Source organism: Pan paniscus, chromosome 5 (genome assembly GCF_029289425.2).
Source record: "Pan paniscus chromosome 5, NHGRI_mPanPan1-v2.0_pri, whole genome shotgun sequence".
Lineage (NCBI taxonomy): Eukaryota > Metazoa > Chordata > Mammalia > Primates > Hominidae > Pan > Pan paniscus.
In genome coordinates this window covers 127,192,435-127,216,192 of record NC_073254.2, presented here as the reverse complement: position 1 = coordinate 127,216,192, position 23,758 = coordinate 127,192,435, and the positions used below count along the sequence as shown (strand labels likewise).

The following is a 23,758-nucleotide window of genomic DNA, read 5'->3' as shown; positions in this document are numbered from 1 at the left end:
TTGTTTGTAGAGACAGGTTTCTCACCATGTTGCCCAAGCTGATCTCAAACTCTTGTGCTCATGTGATCTGCCCGCCTTGGTCTCCCAAAGTGTTGGAATTACCGGCATGAGCCACCGTGCCTGGTCAGTATATTTTTATAAGCTCTAAAGCTTTTTGTGAGAAAACACCATATCAGAATGTCTGTTGTCAGGTATGTTTGGCATATTTAGATATTATACCCATATATCAGCTGGAAACATATGTGTGTGTGTGTGTGTGTGTGTATATATATATATATATATATACACACACATATATATACACACACACACATATAATATATGTATTATATACCTATAAAAGTTTAAATATTTACCAGAGTTTTTTCCTAAAATAAATGATACTTTTATGTACAAGCTAAAGTGATCAAGAGTAAAATGATTTCATAGAGCTAGAATGTTTATTGTGACAAAATGAAAAGGCTATTCGGGTGAGCCACATATCAATAGTTGCATGTTCAGATTATAATGGCTGTGGTAACGGTGTTGTCATTTTATGTAGGCTTCTACTCTCTCAGCTTTCAAAACATTATAGAGCTGATGTTGAGCAGATCTAGATTATATCCATGGAATTTCTCTGCCGTCATCCCCAACAATGTGTCCCTACTGGGTGACAGGGTAGTGGCCAAGCTAAGAAGACAAAGTAAAGTGAGAGAGTTTGAGGTTTGCAAATAAGTTGTGATTAAGCACAGGTAATTCAAAGTACTAGAATTTTCCAAGATGATTAGTCTATAAACAAAGTATGGGATGGGAAAAATGGTTTTACAGAAATTTGTGATAGGGCTACTCTAGATGTCCTTATCAGTAAAGAATATTATATTCACTCTTCTTACCTGTTGAATTTTTTTGAGACAGAGTGGGAGGTGGCTCAATGCAGCCAAAGGGAAAATTCCACCCCTAAGTCATTGTCAGTCATAGTTTCTCCATGGTTTGCCTTTCAGTCTTCAAGTACAGAAGTTCAACTTTCTAACTTTCAACAAATGCTACTTTCAACACTCTTAAGCACCGCATGATAAGCACTGAACGATGAGAATATTGAGAGAGCATGAAGAGGAGATGGTTAGAAGAGAGGCAACATTGACAGTGAGGAAATGAGAGATGTGCTCAGTGTTGAGCTGTTTGACCGCAGGAACAATTCTCTAGGACTCCCAGTTTGTGCTTCTGTGAGTGGAAGAAAACACACTCAAAAGTGTTTGATACAGTCTCTCAAAAATAGTCAACACAGGACACTTCTATGACCCAACATGCAAGGATTTCTCCCCATCAACATCAACAAGCAAGCGATCACTTCAGCAAGCTGACACCAGCTGAGTGTCTCTAACTTACTTCTATTTTGACACTTCTTTTTTTTTTTTTTTTTTTTTTTTTTTGAGATGGGGGTCTCACTTTGTTGCCTAGGCTGGAGTGAAGTGATATTCACAGGCACAATCATAGCTCACTGCAGCCTCGAACTCCTGACCGTAAGCTATCTTCTCACTTCAACCTCCCAAGTAGCTGGGACAACAGGCACGTACCATATTTTGACACGATCTACCTGGAGATAGTGTCAGATCCTATAGGTTGAGGGCTCAAGACTGCACCCCCCCCTTACCCCACCCCCACCTTCAGATGCCAGTCACAAGCTCCAGGTTACCTGTGCTTCTGATTGACCTGCTATAAAGTGGGGATCCCACGACCACTTCCTTGGGTGCAGTTAATTTGCTAGAGCAGCTCCCAGAACTCAGGGAAACACTTACTTTCTTTTTCACAGCTATGTGAATTTTGGAACAGAAACACTTATACTTACCAATTTATTTAAAGAATATTACAAAGAACACAGATGAGAAGATGCATAAGTTAAGACAAGTGGGAAGGGGCGTGGAGTTTTCCATTTCCTCTCCAGTGTACCACCATATAGAAACCTCCATGTGTTCAGCTCCCCAGAAGTTCTCCAAATTCTGTGTTTTTATGGAACAAATTTTTGGGTTTTTATGGAAGCCTCATTACGTAGGTATGATTGATTAAGCCATTGGCCATTGGTGATCAAGTTAAGCTTCAGCCCCTCTCCCCTCCCCAGAAATTTGGGGGTGGGCTGAAAGCCCTAACCTTCTAATCCTGTCTTGGTCTTTGCCATGACCAGTCCCCATCCTGAAGTCAGGAGTTGCCAGCCATCAGTCAGCTCGTTAACATACAAAAAGGCATCACTTGGCGAGTTTCTGAAGATTTTAGGAGTTGTATGCCAGAAAACTGGACTATGACCAAATATATATTTCAGAATATCCTAGTGTCATTTGAAAAGTGCTGCACTTGAGCAATTCATAGTAGTCAGCAAAAGACAAGGAAAAGGATGGACAGTGGAAAAAGTGGAAAACTTGTGACCACAGGATCAGCCTCAATGTCAGATGTCCATTAACCTAAATGAATTCAAGAGTCAGCTGCGAGTTTGAGAACTGAAAGACTAAGCATGTTGGGAAAGTGCTGCTGATGAAATTTTGGTCACAGGCCATCTGTGGATTATTCGTAAGATCAAGGCCAGTCCATATTTGGACAATATCAAAGTGAGTAGCTAGGTCATAAGTGAGCAATACAGATGTGTTCAGGGCTTCCCTACCACTTCTGCAGAAGTTACTATGGTGGGATTTTCAGTGTAGACAAAACTATTTTGGGAAAAGATGCCCATAAACAGACAAACGAATAAATATAAAATATCTAAGCATAGAGACTAACAGCTTGGTTTTAAAATTTCTTTAAGAACTCACTCATATTCCTGTAGGTACAATGCATCTCAGTACTAAGTTCAAACTCTTCTTAGTTCTCTGAAAATCCTAGAACACTAAAAAACTTCAAAAAGCAGACTGAAGACCTTATTCTTTTTATAGTAGATTGGTTGCAGAGGCCTTTTGTTTCACTGAAAATGTTTAATCACAATTTTAGAGTGGTTTGTGGTGGTGCCAACAACTGTGCATGAACAGTGTTTTATAAGTTTCTTACTATGAAAATAAGAAAAACAAGGGCTGGGCGCAGTGGCTCACGCCTGTAATCCCAACACTTTGGGAGGCTGAGGTGGGTGAATCACATGAGGTCAGGAGTTCAAGACCAGCCTGGCCAACATGGCGATACCTTGTCTCTACTAAAAATACAAAAATTAGCCGGGCGTGGTGGTGGGTGCCTGTAATCCCAGCTACTCAGGAGGCTGAGACAGGAGAATCCCTTGAACCTTGGAGGGGGAGTTTGCAGTGAGCCGAGATACACCACTGCACTCCAGCCTGGACGACAGAGCAAGACTCCATCTCAAAAAAAAAAAAAAAAAAATGGAGTCATCTTCAGAAAAAATTTTAAAAGATTCTAAAGCAGCAAGAAGGGTCAGGACCATTTTTTTTTTTTTTTTTTTTTGAGACAGGATCTCACTCTGTCACCCAGGTTGGAGTGTAGTGGTGCAACTATGGCTCACTACAGCCTCAACCTCCCAGGCTCAGGCAGTCCTCTCACCTCAGCCTCCCAAGTAGCTAGGACTACAGGTGCATACCACCACACCCAGCTAATTTTTTTTATTTTTTGTAGAGATGGAGTCTCACTATGTTGCCAGAACTGGTCTTGAACTCACGGGCTCAAACAATCCTCTTGCCTCGGCCTCCCAAGGTGCTGGGATTACACGCATGAGCCACTGTGCCCAGCTTTAGGACCAATATTATAAACTTTTTTTTTCTCTCACGGAAGTAATCTGCCTATGTTAATTACCTGTATAATGTAAATTTGGACTCAGGAACAAAATGGTCTTGAGACCTAACCCGTTTGTAAGTTGGAGGACTCTTGTTCTATGCAGAAGTGGCAGGAGAAATTTTATTCTGAAGTCTGCAAAACACAAACTGACCTGCCAGCAAAAACTAACCCTGGTTGTTATGTTAAGATTTTTTTTTTTTTTTGAGATGGAGTCTTGCTCTGTCACTCAGGCTGGAGTGCAGTGGCATGATCTCAGCCCACTGCAGTCTCCGCCTCCTGGGTTCAAGCGATTTTCTTGTCTCCTCAGCCTTCTGAGTAGCTGGGATTACAGGCGTCTGCCACCACGCCTGGCTAATTTTTGTATTTTTAATAGAGACGGGGTTTCACCATTTTGGCCAGGCTGTCTCGAACTCCTGACCTCAGGTGATCCGCCTGCCTTGGCCTCCCAAAGTGCTGGGATTACAGGCGTGAGCCACCGCACCCAGCTGAATTTACGGCATTACTAAGTGTGAAACAGCCTGACATTTTGTGCCTCCTGAATTGTTGGAGTATGTAATATTTCCACACAAAGTATTTTTGCCAAAAATGTTTAACCTAAATCTTAGCAGCCTTCTCCAGACCCAACTTTCAGTTTACAAGCAAAACAGAAACAAGTTAAATGACGCAATGAAGAAAGAAGAAAAAGGGATTTTATAAAACAGCTATCCTTGTCTTCTCAAAAAGTCAATGGTTTTTATGAAAAGAAGCATGGCTTTTATTTTCATTTTGTTAAAAATTGGGAGAGACTAGTCTAGGCAAAAAAGAAGAAATGATAATAATAAATAAAAGGCAACAAAAGAGACACAAAAACCAGAATGCAATGTGTGAATCTTGATTAATTCTGGTTTTGGGGAAAAAAGCTATAAAAGATATTCTTGGAACAGTTGGAGAAGTTTGAATATAGATTTGTGTTAGATGATATGGCATTATTGTGAGTTCATTAATTTTGATTGTGGTCATGGGGTGATGTATGAGATGCTGTATATGTATAAGATACATGCTGAAGCATGTGACGTTAAGAGTCGTGACATCCACTCCTGCCAGATCTAGGTAGTGTCTATGCGTGCTCAGTGATCTGTTCGTTTAACTTTTCTATATGCTTGCAATTTACATGGATTATAATATATAGTTCAATATGTATATTAAATAGAGAGAGGGAAAGGGGGACAGAGAAGCTGAGTTCTATTCTTTGAGAAGCAAAAATTATAGAAGCACTAAACTTTTAGAGAAGTAACAAATTAATTTTCCCCTCTTCTTTTGTAGGCTCAAGAAAAAGGAAGATTGGACTATGCTAAGGTAGGCAGATTTTATACATACTGTACTATTTTACACATTTCAATTTGGTGTTTGGCTTTCGTTTATATTTGAAAGGTCAAAAGAGAATGATCACATTGAGAGCTGAAGGACATTTCCTGTTAAGTAACAGGCCAATAGCATGTGGAATAAGGTTCATTCAACAAGAAGTCTATTTATTATTGAGTACCTGTTTCATTCCAGACATTGTATTAGGTATTGAGAATACAACGGTCAACTAGATGAAGTCTTTCCTTTCAGAATATTTACAATTCTAGTGGGGAAAATCAATAACAAAATAAAGGACTAAATAAATAATGTCAAGTGTCAGTAAATGTGATGAGGAAAAATAAACAGTAAAATCACTAGCTATTGTTGAAAGATGCTATGGGGTGTGGATGGAAGACAACCTTTAGGGCCATCAGATAATACGTAGAAAGCACCTTACAGGATAGACTTGAGCTCTCAAAGGCAGGAGTTCTCACATCACCTGTGGAACTTTTGAAAACACATGTGCCTAGGTACCACTGCATCAGACCCTCTTTCACCAAGATCAGAATCCCCTGATGGAGAGAGCGGTACAGGGGCAGGCTGGAGTGGTTTGAAAATGTCTCCACAGATAATTCTGACACACAGCCCTGGTTAAAAACTGCTGCGGGAGGGTTGATTTCAGTGCATCAGTACAGGCCTAGGAACACACTTGGGTCATGTTCTGTTTTCCCCTCAGGGACAAATGGAACATTTAGCAGGTGTATGGCATGTGTACAGCTGCTTGGCTAAAAGAACATGTCAACCATCTGATTTATGCAACAATCAGGAATATCCAGGATGTGAGCACACCTGCACTCCAAAGACAGGGAGGGAGAAACATGACCCAGAAGGGCTCTGCTTGCCGTGAGACAACCAAAACCCTCAAGGGCCTCTCCAGAGCTGACCTGGAACCTCGCACTCTCCTGGCAGCCTAGTGGGACACACCCATGGCCCCCACCTTTACTCTTCTTTCCTTGCTGAAAATAAAGTCTCTTTTTTTTTTTTTAACAATTACAAAATAGATTTACTTTGAACCACTGGTTCTTATACCCAGGAACATATGTCAGAATTACCTATGGAGGTTTTAAAAAATCCGAAGTCCAGGTCTCCCGCTTGGAGAAGGTTGCAAAGCAGGTCAGGACCTGAGTGTTTCTAAAAAGCTCTTCAGGTAGCTCTGATGTTTCCTTCTGGTTGAATCACTGAATTTAGATTGACGGGGATACTTTGGTTTTTGGGGTTTGGGGGCCATTTGCGGTAGGGTGTGGGAAGCTTTTCTTACAGATTTACTAGGAGCAGCAAATAACTTGGTCTCTGGCTTTTTTGGAGTCTGTCTCAGGTCTTTTCTCCCCAGTTAAGGATTTTTTTTCCTTCACTGCCTCTTCTTTGATTTTTGACTTTTTCCCTGGGCCTTTCCCTGGGGTCTCAGACTCTGCAGCTTTTGGGGTCTCAGAGGCTGTCAAGTCCTTTCTCTCCCTCCCATGAGGAGTGTTGGGACAGTCTCTCCTTTTATCTGCCTCCTTCAAGAAAAACTAGATAATAGGAGCACCTCTAAACCAAGGGCTTCCATATCTGCCACTCGGTCTTAGATGTGTACTTGAGCCTCATCATATACCCAAACGCAGGCTGTGGGCTTACCCTCTTGGGTCTCCCACAGGCATAAGAGCCCAGTGCATCTTAAACTAAACTAAACATCTTTTCTGACATCTCTGGCCTTTCTGTTGCTGTTGTTTAATGACTTTATTTTTTACAGCAGTTTTAGGTTGACAGCAAAAGTGAGTGAAAAGTAGAGTTCCTATAGCCCCTGACCCCAAACACATGCAGCCTCCCTCGCCATCAGCATCCCACACCAGAGAAGCACATTGTTACAATTGATGAATCTAAGGCCAGGTGCAGTGGCTCATACCTCTAATCCCAGCATTTTGAGAGACTGAGGTGGGAGGACCACTTGAGCCCAGAAGTTCAAGACCAGCCTGGATAATATGGCGAAACCCTGTCTGTACAAAACAGTGTAAAAATTAGCTGGGTGTGGTGATGAGCACTTGTAGTTGCAGCTACCTGGGAGGCTGAGATGGGAGGATTGCTTAAGCCTGGGAGCAGAGGTTTCAGTGAGCTGAGATCATGCTGCTGCACTCCAGCCCGGGTGACAGAGTAAGACCCTGTCTCAAAGAAAAAAAAATTGATGAGTCGACATTGGTGCGTCGTTATCACCCAAAGTCCATATATTGCATTAGGAAGGTTGCAGTCCCTGGTGCTGGACCTCTGAGCCTTTTTTCTTATCCTCTCTCCTGTGATTAGCACTGTCATCCCACCAGTCAACCATGTGAGAAACTTACCATGTGAGAAACCGCTTCTACTCCCCACCTCTTGTTCCATGACCAAGTCATACCAGTTTTATAGCCTACATTTTCTTGACTCCAATTTCTCCTCTTGGTCTCTCTTCCATTCCTCGTGCTCATAGTCTCTTCATCTGAACACTGAAAAACCTACTGCTCAGTCTCCACTGCCTCTCTTTTGTCCCCACAGATCTTTACCAGCCAGAGTGGCTGTCTAAACCACCAATCTGACCGTTTCTCTCTCCAGCTTAAAACCCTTCATTGCTCTAGGCCGGGCACGGTGGCTCACACCTGTAATCCCAGCACTTTGGGAGGTGGAGGCGGGCAGATCACGAAGTCAGGAGATCGAGACCATCCTGGATAACACGGTGAAACCCCTTCTCTACTAAAAATACAAAAAATTAGCCGGGCGTGGTGGCGGGCGCCTGTAGTCCCAGCTACTCAGGAGGCTGAGGCAGGAGAATGGTGTGAACCCAGAAGGTGGAGCTTGCAGTGAGCCGAGATCACGCCACTGCACTCCAGCCTGGGCGACAGAGCAAGACTCCGTCTCAAAGAAAAAACCCCTTCATTGCTCTGTGTTGTCCATCCGGCACATTCAGAGCTTGCTGGGTTGACATATACAGGGCTGTGTGATCTCTCCCCTAAAGAGACCCTCCAGCTTCATCTCCCAAGGTCCTGCAGCAGCACCAAGTTTCATAAAGCATACTGCTTCTGTTCTCTGCGCCTTCACTCATGCTGTCCCCTCTGCTTAGAATGTCCTGCCGTCTTTATCTGGCTCCCTCTGCTCATCCTATGAAGCTTAATTTGGGATTGTCTCCTATAGCAAATCCTCTGTGGTTTCCCAGGCTGGATTAGGTGCTTTCCTCAGTTCCTCAATACACTGTGCATTTCTCAGTCACTGCTCTTACTCTGTTATATTATAATGATCCATTTATGAGACTGATCCTAGACTGTGAGCTCTTGGAGGGCAGAGACAGTTTCTTTTTTCTCTTAGTATATCTGGTACCCAACACAGTACTTGACACTTAGTAAGTGACGAGTGAATGAGCAAGTAAGCGAGTGAACAGAGGCCATGAGTAAGAAAATAGAAAACACACACAGTACGTTGGGGAGAAGCAACCTGCTGCAGGAGAAAATCAGGGGATAGGGCATTGGTTCTCAAGGCAGAGAGGAAAGGAAAGCATTTGACACAGTTTGCGGATATCAACAGGGTTAAGAAGATTGCTTAGGAAGGTTGTAGTAAACTAGTTTGAAGATAAAGACTGGGATTTTTACTGTGGTAGTGACAGAAAGCTAACATATGAATAAAAAGGTAAGGGAAAAGAGTGACAATTGAACATTGATGCTTATTTTGGTTATTTTTGGTTTTTTTTTAGAGATAGGGTCTCACTCTGTCACTCAGGCTGGAGTGCAGTGTCACAATCATAGCTTACTGCAGCCTCCCACTCCTGGGCTCAAATGATCCTCTTGCCTCAGACTCCCAGGTAACTAGGACTACAGATATGTGTGACCACAACCGGTTATTTTTTTTTATTTGTTTATTTATTTATTTATTTATTTTTAAGGAATGAGGTCTCGCTGTTACCCAGACTGGTGATGCTTTTTTTATGACTCAAAGAATGCCTCTAGGGTTTCTTATCACAGAAGCACTTGACAATGGAAGAGATTTCCACTGGAAAATGGCAAAGAGAAAAATATGGTGCACAAATAAGAGCACCCCTGGACCAAGCAATGGCTCTGCCACCAACTCACTGCAAAATCTGGTACCAGTCACTGTGTTAGTCTGTTCTTGCAGTGCAATAAAAAAATACCTGGCTGGGGCCAGGCACAGTGGCTCACACCTGTAATCGCAGCACTTTGGGAGGCCATGGGGGTGGACCACCTGAGGTTAGGAGTTTGAGACCAGCCTGGTCAACATGGTGAAACCCCGTCCCTACTAAAAACACAAAAATTAGCCGGGTGTGGTAGCACGTGCCTGTAATCCTAGCTACTCGGGAGGCTGAGGCAGGAGAATTGCTTGAACCCCAGTGGCACAGGTTGCAGTGAGCCAAGGTCATGTCTTTGCATTCCAGCCTGGACAACAGAGCAAGACTCTGTCTAAAAAAAGAAAAAGAAAAAAAAATATATGTCTGGGTATAGTGGCCAACACTTGGGGAAGCCAAGGCAGGAGCACTTGAGCTCAGGAGTTCGAGACCAGCCTGGGTAATATGGCAAAATCCTGTCTCTAAAAAAAATACAAAAATTAGCCAGATATGTTGGTGCACACTCATAGTCCCAGCTACTCAGGAGGCTGAGGTGGGAGGATTGCTTGAGCCTGAGAGGCAGAGGTTGCAGTCAGCTGAGGTTGTGTCACTGCACTCCCTGCTAAAAATATTAAAAAATAGCTAGGTATGGTGGTGCACACCTATAGTCCTGGCTACTCAGGAGCCTGAGGTAGAGGATCACCTGACCCCAGGAAGTTGAGGCTGCAGTGAGTTGTGATCACGCCACTGTACACCAGCCTGGGCAACGGGAGTGAGAGTGAGACCCTGTCTCAAAAAAAAAGAAAAAGAAAAGAGGTTTAATTGGCTTATGGTTCTGCAGGTACATGAGAAGCATAGTGCTGACATCTACTTCTGGTGAGGCTTCTGGTGAGCTTAGAATCATGGCACATGGCAAAGGGTATTGGGCATGTCACATGGCAAGAGAGGGGAGGTGCCGCACACTTTTAAACAACCAGATCATGCATGAACTCACTGAGTGAGAACTCACTCGTCACCAAGGGCATGGCGCTAAGCCATTCATGAGGGATCAGACCCCCTGACCCAAACACCTCCCGCTAGGCCCACCTCCAACAATGGAGGTCACTTTTCAACATGAGATTTGGAGGGGATAAAACATCCAAACCAAATTGTTCACTTAATCTCTTTGGTCTTTTCTTAGTTTCCTCAGTGCAGAATGAGCAGTTTAGAGTAGTGCTGTTCTATTCCCTAGGCCCATTCTAAATCTGGGAGGAGACATTCTTATCCTGAGGTCCAGACACACTCCTTCACCCAACCGACATTTATTTATTTTTAAATTTAAATTTTTTTTTTTTGAGACAGGGTCTCACTCTGTCACCCAAATTGGAGTGCAGTGGCACAACCTTAGTTCACTGAACTTCCGCTTCCTGGGGTCAAGTGATTCTCCAGCCTCAGCCTCCCAAGTAGCTGGAACTACAGGTGCAAGCCACCAATGCCCAGCTAATTTTTGTATTTTTTGTAGAGACGGGGTTTTACCACATTGCTCAGGCTGGTCTCGAACTCCTGAACTCAAAGCAATCTGCCCGCCTCAGCCTCCCAGAGTGCTGGGATTCCAGGCATGAGCTACCTCACCCAGCCTTTATTTGATGTTAATATATTTGAGGCACTATGCTAGTGCCAAGACAACCAGCATGAACACAACTGCCAGGGTTTGCCATCACAAGCTCCCTTGACTCCAGCTTCCCTATCTAAAATAGCCACTCCACCTTTGCTCTGTTTTTTTCTCCTTAACATTTATCATAACATAAAATTATCATTTTGTATTTAAGTGCATGTTTATTTCTTCTTCCACTAGCACGTAAAAGATCTAAAGGCAGGTGCTTCGGTGGCCTTGCTCATGGTTGCATCACCCTCCCTAGCACAGGCTTACTTACATAGGAGTGCTTGACAAACATGTGTGCATGAGTATTACATTCGTGTTATGTTAGGAGACGTACAGGAGGTTAGGAGAGGTCTGGGATCGAGGACCGTAGACTCAAATTAGTCATTTTAAGAGGTTTTTTTTTTTGAGATGGAGTTTCACTCTTGTTGTCCAGGCTGGAGTGCAATGGCACAATCTTGGCCCACTGCAACCTCCGCCTCCTGGGTTCAAGCAATCTCCTACCTCAGCCTCCTGAGTAGCTGGGATTATAGGCATGCACCACCATACCCAGCTAATTTTTGTATTTTTAGTAGAGATGGGGTTTCTCCATGTTGGTCAGGCTGGTCTCAAACTCCCAACTTCAGGTGATCCGCCCACCCTCGGCCTCCCAAACTGTTGGAATTACAGGCGTGAGCCACCACACCCGGCCTTAAGAGTATATTGACTGTGTAATACATTCCATCCCAAAGTTGCCTAAGGTTGTCTTTTCAAGTGCCCAGTAATAGTATTTCTCATGCCAGTAAATAGAAACCCACCCCTCCTTGAATATGTAGTGCTATTCTGATATTTAAAGACATAACTTGATTTAGGTAGTTAATCCAGACCTGTCATCCTTACACAGACTTAAATCCAAGTAACATAGAGAAGAAAGATTATATCTTTCTCTACTAAGTCTTGGGGAGATGTCTGCAGTATTATGCCTTATGCAGTATGTTATGGACTCTTGGCAATGCATCTCATGACCTAAAGTCTACTCCTCCCTGCTTTGTGTGCTCTGCTTTTTGTGGTCATGATGTTCAGGCTAATATAGGCATCACGCTTAGTGGCTTAGGGTTCCCCTGGTAGGAGTTATTTGTAAAATAGTATTTGAAAAACTCAGCAGCCATTTCAGGAGACTATTGTGAAATTCATTTATTGCTGGAAATTTCTTTATTTCCAAGTGATAGGTATTTGTAAACTCAAAAGCCAAATTTTGTCTGAAAAGTCAGATATCAAGAAAGTGTGCAGCCATAAAAAGGCATGAGATCATGTCCTTTGCAGGGATACGGATGAAGCTAGAAGCCATTATTCTCAGCAAACTAACACAGGAACAGAAAACCAAACACCACATGTTCTCACTCATAAGTGGGAGTTGAACAATGAGAACACATGGACACAGGGAGGGGAACAACACACACCAGGGCCTGTTAGGGGGTAGGGGGGCGCGAAAGGAGGGAACTTAGAGAGCAGGTCAATAGGTGCACAAACCACCATGGCACATGTATACCTGTGTAACAAACCTGCACGTTCTGCACATGTATCCCAGAACTTAAAATAATAAAGAGTAAAAAAAAAAAACTATATAATTATTTCGGTCATGCACTCTGTGGCTTTATGGCCCATCACTCAATTTTGTCGGTTTCAGATGGTGAGGTAGTAGGGGAGAGTGTGGAAGAGGTGATCATTTTAAAATCATTCTCAACTGGACCTTCAACATGTGTGTCTCATTCAGCAAAATAGTGGTCTGTACACAGACACTCAGCTACAAATTGAATTACTTTTTAATTGAGTTCCTGTTGTGATAGAGCCTGGATATGAATGCTTTGCACTGCTGTAGTACCTTTCATCCTAAGATATCAAAGCACTTGACAACTATTAATTCATTACATCTCTCCCTGTCTCTTAAAGTAGTTAACACAGCACTGGAAGTCACTCTCCTCATTGCTGAAACTCAGTCACCTGGGCAGTGGGCAAAGATGGAAGCTGTTTAACTGTGTAAGGCAATCCTACCTTAGTCGCTTTTAAGATGGAAAAACAAGGAATATCTTACCTAGTTAAAACTGCAGAAGTTGTATTAGATGGAATGTAATTACCAGAAGTGAAGTGTGACCAGGAAGTTAACACTTTTGCTCCAGTGCACAATGCTGTGGGGATCTTAATTCCAGTGACTGTCCTGCAGCCCTAGGTGCACATCTCAGACTGTTCCAGCTCCTTAGGCTTCTGGCCTCAAGGTTAGGCAGAGCCGCTTCAGCTCAGTGCTAGAGGGAAGAGTGCCACCTATTGAATTGTAGGAATTCTTGGAGATGTGTTGGGACTGGTGGAGAAGGCTCTCGGACCACATTCACGTTTGGTTTGCCATGGTAACTAATATATATATCTAAAAGAAAACGAATATGTTGACTACTCTTGCTTAGAAAAACATCGACAAACGTCTGTGTATTTTCCCCAGCTGGAGCTGAGCGTATGCCTGTAGTTTAGCCTACTGCTACTTGAAATAAGCATGCTGCTAAAAAGACTGAGGCAGATGGTATTTTTACCACTTCAGGCAAAACATGGCACCTATGGTTCGACTTTCTACAATTTTAATTTTTTAACATTTTCAAAATGGCTTGTTTAAATATCTCCGTCACAGAGACACAGACTTTTTCCCAGTTTCTTTTTAATAATTGCTTCAGATATATAGATATGAATAACCATCAGTTGGTCAAAACTAGACTGTTCAGCATTGTAGAGCCTGCCTTCTGTTCATTCTTTCACCAGTGCCTAGGACTGTGCCGTAAGTGAGCTTTGACATTCGCGCTCATTTTGATACAAAGACACTAAGTAGTTTATAATAGCTTGCATTATATTTATCTCTAGTCTTTCTTCTTCTCTTCTTCTTCTCCTTCTCCTTCTTCTTCTTTTTTTTTTAGATATAAGGTCTCACTATGTTGTCCAGTCTAGAGTGCAGTGGCTACAGCCTCGAACTCCTGGGCTCAAGAGATCCTCCCATCTCCACCTCCCAAGTAGCTGCGACTACAGGTGCACTGTCTCTGCACTGGTCTTTCTCTAGGCTTTATTGTGCATTTCATATCATTTGTCTCATGACTCAACACAGAAAAGGGAGGTTTTTGCTGGTTTTTTTAATGTCCTCTTATGAGGATCATTCTAAGCACAGAGAAATAATTGCTCATGCTTAAGCACTTGGTTAAAAACAAAAAAGATCTTCCAGATATTAATTCATTAGCCATCCAGTTCTCTGTCAAATGTAAGAGATTTTTTATAAGGATAGGGTTTTTGACTCATCCTCCCTGCTAGAATTTGCTCAGGGTTCCAGAGTGGCACGTTCTGGCTCTATCCTCCCATGCCTCTCAGACATCAGCATTTAGCAGCTGCTGCTCTCCTCTGTCCTCTTCACCCCCAGAAGTCCTTGCACATTTATTTTATTATAAAATGCATTTGCATAGAGCACACATTAAAATTCTCTTCCCACCAGCAAACAGTAATGTCCACAGACATTTGCATTTGCATGATCACATATCATTACTTCCCTTTAAAAAGAAAAAAGTCTTTCTTCTCATGTCATGATTCTCCTTTCCCAGGTTTGCCCTTTTAGTCATTTCTTCTTATTACACATAGATGCTTCAGCCATTTTTCTGCATATTGAGTCCAGAATTTTCTTTTTTGAGCCTTGAATATAGAAATTTTTTGTATATAGTATTGTTCTTTTTTTACTGACAAAGCCAGACTCCTTTATTCTTTTATTTATTTATTTTTGGTAGTCAATTTTTGCTGCTAGTTCCTTCCCATGACCCTAGCAAACTGGCTCTGAGACTTTTTCACATTGGCACATTTAGAAAACAGATGTTGCTGTGTTTTCTCTTTCCTGTACCCCTTTCTTGGGCAGATGCTGCATCTCCTACCCTGGGACTTTACATTAGCTCTTTTTTGGTAAAATATGCCATACAACATCACTGAATGCACTAAATCTCTCATTTTCTCTAGCCCCGCAAAGATATATTTTTTCTTTGCTTTTTTTTGTTTTGTTTTGTTTTGTTATGAGACAGAGTTTAATTCTCGTTGCCCAGGCTGGAGTGCAGTGGCGGAATCTTGGCTCACTGCAACCTCCACCTCCAGGTTCAAGTGATTCTCTCTTTTTTTTTTGAGATGGAGTCTCACTCTGTTGCCCAGGCTGGAATCCAGTGGCGTGATCTCAGCTCACTGCAACCTCCGCTTCCCGGGTTCAAGCAATTCTCCTGCCTCAGCCTCCCAAGTAGCTGCGACTACAGGTGTGCACCACTGCACCCAGCTAATTTTTGCATTTTTAGAGACGGGGTTTCACCATGTTGGCCAGGTTGGTCTCCAACTCCTGACCTCGTGATCTGCCTGCCTTGGCCTCCCAAAGTGCTGAGATTACAGGCGTGAGCCACTGCACCCAGCTCAAGTGATTCACTTGCCTCAGCCTCCAGAGTAGCTGGGATTACAGGCGCCTGCCACCACGCCTGGCTATTTTTTATATTTTTAGTAGAGATGGGGTTTCACCATTTTGGCTAGGCTGGTCTCGAACTCCTGACCTCAGGTGATCCATCCGCTTCGACCTCCCAAAGTACTGAGATTACAGGCATGAGCCACTGCACCTGGCCAAAGATGTCTTAGCATTTAGGATTTCTATTTTAGTGATAACTATGGAGATTGTGGAGCCATTGGCATTGCCCTCTCCTATCTTGTTCCATAAGGGACTTGTAATATAATTAGATAAGACGTTTATAGTAGAATTTAAAGAAAAAAAAATCCATATCAAAATACCATAATGGTATGGGTGCAACTATGTAACTTTTTTTTTTTTTTTTTAGACAGTCTTGCTCGTCACCCAGGCTGGAGTGCAGTGGCATGATTATGGCTCACTGCAGTATTGACCTCCCGGGCTCAAGTGATCCTCCCACCTCAGCTTTGCAAGTAGCAGAGACTACAGTTGCATGTCACCACATCCAGCTAATTTTTTAATTTTTTTGTAGAGAATAGGTATCACTATATTACCTGGGCTGGTCTCAAACTCCTGGGGTCAAGTGATCCTCCCACCTTGGCCTCCCAAGGTGCTGGGATTACAGGTGTGAGCCACCATGACCAGCCCCTGTCCAAAAATTTTAAATCCCCCACTCCTCATTTCCTTAAAACCAGATTAAACCAGTTATTTTTCTCTTGGCAATTACATTTCAGACAACTGTTTTTCTTTGCAGCAATAGTGAGTAGATTCTCTTTAATCTGTTTTTCAAAACAATTAGTTTGTCAGTTTTTGCAACCACTGCTTTGATTTCATATCTCCTTCAAATTGCAATTATTAATGATGGAAAAATAATCATTGATCAGTTTCTGTTTACAGTAAAGCATAGAAGCTTTTGTACCATGTGAAACATTATATCAAAAATAAATTATAGGCCGGGTGTGGTGGTTTATGCCTGTAATCCCAGCACTTTGGGAAACCAAGGTGGGCAGACCACTTGAGGTCAGGAGTTCGAGACCAGCCTGGCCAACATGGCAAAACCCCGTCTCTACTACAGATACAAAAATTAGCCTGGTGTGGTGGTGGGTACCTATAGTCCCAGCTGCTCAGGAGGCTGAGGCAAGAGAATCGCCTGAACCCAAGAGGCAGAGGTTGCAGTGAGCTGAGATTGCGCCACTGCACTCCAGCCCAGGCAATAGAGCGAGACTCTGTCTCAAATAAATAAATAAATACATAAATAAAATAAATAAATTATAATCACACATGCGATAGTTAGTATCTTAAACCAGAGTTGTGCCTTATTATTAGCCTTGGTCTTTTGCAAAACATTTGCCCTCTCAACATTATTCATTCCTATCATCAAGCTAGTCTTTTTTCTCCTTAACTCTTTCAGTATATTATTTTGTATTTGTCCCCAGTGACTATCATCTTGCTTTGATTATCTGTTCCTCTAATTTCTTAATGTTATTTTAAAATTAGATTCTTGTTCTCTGAGGTGTTAGCAATCCCACACACCTCAGTGGCATCAGCAGATTTAATTATCATAATCTGTATTCCTTTGTGGATCATGAATAAAATTATTAAATGATTTTAATGATAAGCATCTTTATGACATCATGTAACATGCCACCCTCTCAGTTAGCCCAAATAATTTTTTTTTTTTTTTTGAGACAGAGTCTTGCTCTGTCACCCAGGCTGGAGTGCAGTGGCACAATCTTGGTTCACTGCAGCCTCCACCTCCTGGGTTCAAGCGATTCTCCTGCCTCAGCCTCCTGAGTAGCTTGGATTACAGGTGTGCACCACCATGCCTGGCTAATTTTTGTATTTTTAGTAGAGATGGGGTTTCACCATGTTGGCCAGGCTGATCTCAAACTCCTGACCTCAGGTGATCCACTGGCCTCAGCCTCCCAAAGTGCTGGGATTACAGGTGTGAGCCACGGTGCCCGACCATCCATAATTTTCTTTTTTTCTTTCTTTTTTTTTCTTATTTCTTTTTCTTTTCTTTTCTTTTCTTTTTTTTTTTTTTTGAGACAGAGTTTCACTCTTGTCACCAAGGCTGGAGTGCAATGGCACAATCTTAAATTACTGCAACCTCCGCCTCCTGGGTTCAAGCAATTCTCCTACCTCAGCCTCCCGAGTAGCTGGGATTACAGGCGCGCACTGCCATGCCAGGCTACATTTTGTATTTTTAGTAGAGACGGGGTTTCACCATGTTGGCTAGGCTGATCTTGAACTCCTTTGGGAGGTGATTACCCGCCTCAGCCTCCCAAAATGCTGGGATTACAGGCATGAGCCACTGCGCCCGGCCCCAAGTACTATTGATACTAATTTAATATAGGCAGTTATAAATCTCTTATATTTTTCTTCAGATTCTATATTCCTAGTTTATTGATGCTTGGTTTAAAATATTATATGTGGCTGGGTGCGGTGGCTCACACCTATAATTCCAGCACTTTGGGAGGCCAAGGTGGGTGGATTACCTGAGGTCAGGATTTCGAGCCCAGCCTGACCAACATGGTGAAACCCCACCTCTACTAAAAATACAAAAGTTAGCTGGGCTTGGTGGTGCATGCCTGTAATCCCAGCTACTGAGGAGGCTGAGGCAGGAGAATCGCTTGAATCCGGGAGACGGAGGTTGCAGTTATTGCGCCCCTGCATTCCAGCCTGGGAGACACAGTGAGACATCATCTCCAAATATAAATACATAAATAAATACATAAATAAATGAATAAAATGATATATGTAAAAGTTTACATTATTTACCTCATAACAATATTTAGTGGGGCAGTCTCTCCCACTCTTCAATTTACCATTTTGTATTACTGACCCCTAAAAATTACATATCTACATAATATCTAATATTTATCAGGAAGCTAAGTCAGGCTTAGATCGTTGATGAAGACCAGTTCTTGACGGTAAGCATGGAATGGTGTCTTGAGTTTGCTCACCATTGCACCGTGAAAGCCTACTACAGCACCTTGTGCAGGATAGGTACCCAATAAATATTTGTTGACTGACTGTCGAATGAATGAATGAATGATGACCCAAGATACTGCACATGTTTTTGCCTAACCTCTGTTCTTCTAATTCATAAGGAATATTTAATTCCACCTTTGTTCCTCTTATATCCCCCCAAGTATATTTTTAATCAAATGGTTGCATCCTCAATGCCTCTCACCCCCTGGGTTGAGGCAGAGAGATTCAATTGGGGTAATCTTTTGAGTCTTATCTGGAAAGCTAACTAGAAATGCCCTTCAGGCTGGCTCTGCGGGTGGATGCTCTGCACTGTGGGATAGCTGGATTCAATTATTGCTCCCAGTTTGTGGTGTCAGAAGCCACCTGTGCACCGGGAGAGCCTGTATGTCTTTATGTCGAAGATAGAGCCCTCTGTCCCTATAGAAAAGCCTGTTTAGTCCATTAAAACTGTTTTAAAGTGGATCTGAAGGGAATACTATCTCTTTCCTTGTCATAAAATATAGTGGAGAGGCATGGGTTTCCCAAAATTATGGTTTTTGAGTGAAAAGAGAAGCACCTCTGTATAGATACTGAACATAGTTTTAGTAAGTTAGAAGACATCGTTACCTAGATTCATATTTCCACAGTCATACACTAATCCTGCTGTCGGATTTTGTGTTGAATTAAGAATTTTTGTGATTTGAAGCTGTTTGAGCCATCAGAAAGCTGTAGTTGATTCAGTTGGTACATCTGAAGCCATTCCTCCATATTTCCTATGCAGTGTCTCCAAGCACTACTCAGCCTCCCCACTTACCACATCAGAGTATTGATCCCTGATAATGTACTTAACCATCTTTCCTGAAATAACAAGGTGGCTATGTCCCTCAGTTTTCAAACAGAATTACTTAGGTAACAGTAGAGATCATGGGACCTGCAGCATAGCTCAGTGAAGTGTGAAATGTTACTAAAGATTGTAGGTGAGTAGATTCTGTCCTTTTCCCCCGAGTCCTTGACATTCTGGCTTGATGAAAGATCTTAGCTAAGGCCGGATGCTGTGGCTCACTCCTGTAAGAAGGCCGAGGCGGGCGAATCACGAGGCCAGGAGTTCGAGACCAGCCTGACCAACATGGTGAAACCCCGTCTCTACTAAAAATACAATATGGCGGGCACCTATAATCCCAGCTATTCAGGAGGTAGAGGCAGGAGAATCGCTTGAACCCGGGAGGCAGAGGCAGCAGTGAGCTGAGATCACACCACTGCACTCCAGCCTGGGCAACAATGTGAAACTCCATCTAAAAAAAAAAAGAAGAAGAAGGATCTTAACTAAATCATAATAAAACCAAAGCTGTACCTCTGAAGATTGATTAGTGTGTAGCGCAATGGTGCCCCCTGTGGAAGATCTCCCTATCCTGGATCTAAGAAGATTATGCTAACCTGTATCTTTAATTGATTCCTAAGATTTGTGTGCAGCTGTCAGAAAAATGGGTAGACCTTTCAATGTGCTGTACTTTCTTTAAGATGCATGCCATTGTATGCATGCTTTGCAGCGTACACTGTTTAAGACACACACTAAACACCTTAATCAAATGGTTCTATCGAATTCTGTGAATCCCCTCTTTTTATAGAGAAGAGCTCAAATAACCTAACAGTGTCCACACAATTATCTCACAGGGTCAAGATTCTACTCAGGTCTGCTGACTTCACAATGTGTATTCTCTTTTGTTATTTGTTTTTTTTAAGAGACAGGGTTTCACTATGTTGGCCAGGCTGGCCTCGAACTCCTGTCCTCAAGTGATCCGCCCACCTCAGCCTCCCAAAGTGCTGGGATTACAGATGTGAGCCACTTCGCCCAGCAGCAGTGTGTATTCTTTACCACCATACTGCTTCTCAAAGTGCTTTAGACATACTACAAAAAGTCGTTGTTGTATTCAGGCTCTGATCTTGCAAGCATCCAGAAAATGGTGTGTATTAGTCTATAATCTAACATAATTCTGGTCTCAGAAATGTGATTGTCTAATAAATGACTGTGCTAGGATTTATGTTTGCTGAACCAGTGTAATAATTATTGTGACTTTAAGCTGATAAGCATGCTTCACTTTTGAAAAGAAAGTTTTATAGATAATAACCATTTAAAACAAACTCTGATCATCATTCTCTTGAAAGAGGCACAATCTAAGTTAACAAATACACCTTCCATAACACCATAGCGTAGAGGCCTCCTACATTTGGAAGAGCTGTTAATCTTGCAGATATGATTACACTTACATGGCACAGAGTAAATATACATTCTTCACCTTATACGTTGGCCCCCACACTGATGCAACCTACCTAGAAGACGTGGCTGAAGCCTACATTTATTTCATTAATAAATGTAGATAGAATTTCTCTGTCATTTGAGGTGCTTTCTTGTGAAATTATAAATGTGTTTTAAACTCATCTTATATCAGGATGTATTTTAGGATGCTAGGAATCTAGGATCACATGGATGATGATAGTGGTAGTTTGGGGCAAATGGTCCCTAGGTATCAGCATCCAAATACTAAAGCACATGAAAATTGGAACATGAGAAGGATATAAGAAATGTATAAGATAGGGATTCAAGTAAAATAACAGAAACCGAAACTCACTCTTAACATAGTTTATATATTCCTCAAATACCCCCAGGACTATTTGATTCCTATATGATGTGAATGCTCTCATCCCACAGTATTCTTTTTAATTAAATAACCAGCTTAGTATTTGTCATGAGATTACAGAGCTTACTATTTATTGATTCACTCCTAAAAAAGCTACAGGCAAGAGTGGCTCATTGCTGCAGTCTACAGCCTATGACATGTTTTGCTTGTTGAATTTCTATTACAGAGTTTGCTAAAAAGCTTTACAGTCCCAGTTTTGCTTTTGAATTTCAATGTGTAGAATTAAGTTTCTCTTTGGAATATGATACTAAAATTAAAAATTAACTTTGAATCAGAATATGGATAAATCCATGATTATTTATAAATCACCAAATATTCCTTTGGAAGACATGACAACCAAGAGGCAGTGATTGCTTTTCCTGTGAAATTAATCCTAAATGTAATATAATTCCATATTACTAACCTCAAATGCCAAACCTATCAAATGTTGATGCAAGTTTATAAATTAAGAATTACAGGCTGCGCATGGTGGCTCACGCCTGTAATCCCAGCAATTTGGGAAGCCAAGGCGGGCGGATCACCTGAGATCAGGAGTTTGAGTTTGAGACCAGCCTGACCAACATGGCAAAACCCCGTCTCTACTAAAAATACAAAAATTAGCCAGGCACAGTGGCACATGCCTGTAATCTCAGCTACTCGGGAGGCTGAGGCACAAGAATCACTTGAACCCGAGAGGCAGAGGTTGCAGTGAGCCAAGATTGCAACACTGCACTCCAGCCTGAGTGAGAGTGAGACCCTGTCTCCCAAAAAAAAAAAAAAAAAAGAATTACATGTTTCAGCAGATACATGTAAAGAAAATAGAAAAAAAAAAAGAATTACATCGTCCATTTTGTCTCATTTAATTACATTTTGAGAGCAGGCATGTCTGCTCATACCCTGAAATGCAGGTTTTTTTGGTTTTTTTTTGAGACAGGGTCTCACTCTGTCATCCAAATTGACCTTCACTCCTTGACATAGCAAGCACTACTTTGTCTCAGTTCTTCTCTGCCATTCTGTCAACAATTAGGTCAATTTTAAGTGTACCAGTAAAATTATTTAAACTATATATAAATACCTCTAAACCATATAAACATGTTTATATGATGTAGATATATTTTATATCATATAAATGTATCCCTACCATATGGTTTAGGAGTATTTATACATATACAGTAGTATGGTTATATCTGTTCAGTTATGATAATTTGTACGAAATGAGCTGTTGCGTTGTGTTCAGCTCTTTGTGGATGGCAGGCCACAGCGTGAACTCACAAACGTACTTAGCAGAGAGGTTGAGCCTTGAAATAAGTTCTGAAGTCTCACTCCCAACAGGAGGCTGCATACCATCCAGACTAAGCATAATAGCCATACAGTTTTAAATTAGAAAACAGTAAAATTGATAAACGTGGAGGACAGGGCAAGAAAAACTATACTAAACATGCTTTTATATTTGTGTGTGTGTGTGTGTGTGTGTGTGTTAAGGGGGAATAGAATACATTTTAAATAGTCAATATGATTTGGGAATTCATTTTTCAAAAATAGACATGTTTTGGCCGGGCGTGGGGGCTCAACCTCTAATCCCAGTACTTTGGAAGACTGAGGCCGGCAGATCACCTGAGGTCGGGAGTTTGAGATCAGCCTGGCCAACATGGTGAAACCCCATCTCTACTAAAAATACAAAAATTAGCTGAGTGTGGTGGCGCTTACCTATAATCCCAGCTACTGGGGAGGCTGAGGCAGAAGAATCACTTGAACCCGAGAGGTGGAGTTTGCAGTGAGCTGAGATTGTGCCATTGCACTCCAGCCTGGGAGACAGAATGAGACTCTATCTCAATAAATAAATAAATAAATAAATAAATAAATAAAAGCAGTGAAAATAACCTGGGGCAATATTTGGTACTGTCACTGCATGAAACCACAAATACCACTACTGCAGTCAGTGCCTTTGGTTGATAATTTTAATAAAAATAAGTTTTGGTTAGTTAAGGATTTAAGTAAAAATAGACTAGTTTTGTTTTGTGACTCAGTGGCGGATGAGATAATACCTGTCTTGCTCAGTGCCTTTAGGTTTAACAACAACAACAAAAAAGTATGACCAGAAGAATATACTTAATCAATTGAGATATGCATGACCTTTTTCTTAGCAGAAAATGTGGAAAATTTCTACCTCCAATTTCTACTGACATTTGTTCTACAACCATATGGCATTTTTAGGTTGGTGGAAAATATATATGTGTTGCAGTAGAGGTACATAATTAAATAATGGCTTCAATTTTCTGCAATCTCTATAAATATGGCTTTATCATAAGCTATTTGACTTGAGGTATTTTTTTTCTAATCTGTGATATGTATCTTTTGAAAAATATGTCCTTGTACATAGGCATGCAAAGGACATTAGCGATATAGGTATGTGTTATGTTCTCAAATGAAATTGTAATGCTTTCTGGTTTGTTTAAGAGTGAAAGAAAGGGACTATAGCATATTGGTTAAGAACAAGAACTCATCTGGACTCCAGCACTTATCTTCTGTGTTACTTTGGACAACTTGCTCTTACCTAAATTTGTTCCTTTGTAAAATGAAAATAATAGTAGCATCTACCTCGTAGGGCTGTTGTGAGGGTAGAAGATAGATATAGGTATAGATACAGATAGAGCGAGAGAGAGAGAGATCTTTTTTTTTTTTTTTCCTGAGATGGAGTCTCACTCTGTCGCCCAGGCTGGAGTGCAATGGCACCATCTCAGCTCACTGCAACCTCCACCTCCCAGGTTCAAGCAATTCTCCTGCCTCAGCCTCCCGAGTAGCTGGGATTACAG

At 41.8% G+C, this 23,758-nt stretch overlaps 1 protein-coding gene across 7 annotated transcripts in view; it reads left to right on the top strand.

The window, feature by feature from the left end:
- PDSS2 (decaprenyl diphosphate synthase subunit 2) overlaps nucleotides 1-23,758 on the top strand; it is a 310,743-nt gene that overhangs the window by 264,116 nt on the left and 22,869 nt on the right. For 5 of the 7 annotated variants that reach the window (XM_034962650.3, XM_003824334.6, XM_055114002.2 and 2 more), the window contains one exon: nucleotides 5,041-5,073. In XM_034962650.3, coding sequence (XP_034818541.1) covers nucleotides 5,041-5,073 — 33 coding nt within the window. The other 2 variants (XM_063604969.1, XM_063604968.1) reach the window with 2 other exon arrangements.